General features: G+C 46.3%; 1 protein-coding gene across 1 annotated transcript in view; it reads right to left on the reverse strand.

Moving 5' to 3' along the window:
- LOC123500970 (glucoside xylosyltransferase 1-like) overlaps nucleotides 1-1,571 on the reverse strand; it is a 55,906-nt gene extending 54,335 nt beyond the window's left edge. The window contains exon 1 of the mRNA XM_045249523.1: nucleotides 1,416-1,571. Coding sequence (XP_045105458.1) covers nucleotides 1,416-1,571 — 156 coding nt within the window. The remainder of the gene's footprint in view (nucleotides 1-1,415) is intronic.
- Between the last annotated feature and the right edge of the window lie 288 nt (nucleotides 1,572-1,859).

Genomic DNA, 1,859 nt, shown 5'->3' on the forward strand with positions numbered 1-1,859 from the left:
TACCTGAGTCGTCTCAGCGTTTTTTTTTTTTTTTTTTTTCTCACTCCCACAACTTCAAACACTGTGCAGGGGTTTTATCAGTCTAAGTATGTTTCACATATATGGAGAGTTAAAACTTTTACTGAGATGTATTTTAGACGCAATATTTCATCTCTTGCTGTCTTTTACCGTCAGTTTTATGCTAAATGTTCATCTGATCATCCTAACTTATCCCACACAATTGTTACGTAAAATTCTTCTTTCTCTCACCTTATTATGTACAACCATAATACAAGAGCAAATCAGTATTCTTAATCATTCATCATTTTTTCTGGTAAAATGTGGAACTCTCTGCCTGCATTTGTATTTCTGTATTTCTTTCTGTTTATTTCTACTCATTTAGGAAGGAGTTCTCAAGACATTTATCACATATATTTGGCTAACTATTTTGAGCGTATTCTGGGACCGGTGTAGCCGGTTCAAGTGACTCCCCGTTTCAAAAGACTTCCCCAGTCAGATCAACCTAGGTTCAGACGACTCCCCGTCACTTGAAACTAGTTTCAGACGACTCCCCACCCATTTGAAATGACTCCACATTCGAGTGAACCTAGTTTGAGATGACTCTCCATTCGAATGAACCTAGTTTGAAATGACTACACGTTCGAAGGAGGAAAACAAATTGATCCGTGGGATGGTCCCTATGAAATCACCGAAGTAAGCGGAAAGGGGTTGTATTGCCTCATAAACGCATCAACGAAAGCAGCCCTCAAAGCGAAAGTCAACGGATGCAATTTGAAGCCTTTTTTCGAGCGAGCTACCGAAACACCACCACCAACTTCTCCGCCAGTAACGTCATCTCCAAGTGTAGAGGTCATCTCCGTCAGAGAAGAGGACGTCACCTACGTTTTTTCTCCAGTGACGATATCTACGCAGCGAAAAATCTGTGACAACTCTGGTGGACGTCTGGTGTTCAAGAAAAAATCAGGGCCATCTTGAAGAACCAATAAGAGCTATAAGAACACCAGCGAGCCTCTTGCTGTTCAGCCAATTGTAGGTGATGGAAACTGCCTTTTCCGTGCGTTATCATTCGCCATAACTGGGGATGAGGAGCAACACGCCGTTGTCAGGAGCCTGATATGCGATTTCCTTGAAAGCACGGGGCAACAGAAGGCAGGAGAAATGCGGCAAAATAAAGTGTGGGGGACGACAACTGAGATACTAGCAGCAGCCGAAATGTTCCAGCTGAATGTGTGTGTGGGCGAGCTTTGGCAGTGTGCACACGTGGCATATACATAAGCCAAAAGACTATACTGCAACACAATCAGTTTACCTTGAGAACAAAACAGGCAATCATTTCAATGTAGTTACCCGTGTGTGAATTTGGTATGGTCCTTGTGGTATTGATGTATGATGATATATTGTTATGCTGGACTCACACATACACGATCATGGTGCCCCGACAGGCACGATGGCTGAAATTTGGCATCGGGGACGAAAAACACTATCGGGGCATCAATCGTGCGTGATCGGGGTGTTTCGGGGTCATCGGGCAACAGACGGCGCATGCGGGCGTTGCGGGGATGTCCGGGCATCGGGGCAAAATTTTGAACCTGTTCAAAATTTTCAGCCGACTGGCCGACAAATGTCAAACAGCGTAGCTATCGGGGAATATCGGGGCGAAATGGGCGACAGGAGCGAATAGTACGGGGCTATCGTTGCACCATCGCCCCTTGCGGGCCGCGAGGGGCGGCAGGGAACTGTGATGACGTATGTAGAGGGCAGCACCGGCGCTCCCGCCAACCGTCACAGGCGACATGTTCACGCCAGTCGGCTCTCTCACCCGCTCTACCACCCGTATACGGATATGCTTGCCATCCAGA

This window comes from Portunus trituberculatus, unplaced genomic scaffold (assembly GCF_017591435.1).
Source record: "Portunus trituberculatus isolate SZX2019 unplaced genomic scaffold, ASM1759143v1 PGA_scaffold_523__9_contigs__length_663829, whole genome shotgun sequence".
NCBI lineage: Eukaryota > Metazoa > Arthropoda > Malacostraca > Decapoda > Portunidae > Portunus > Portunus trituberculatus.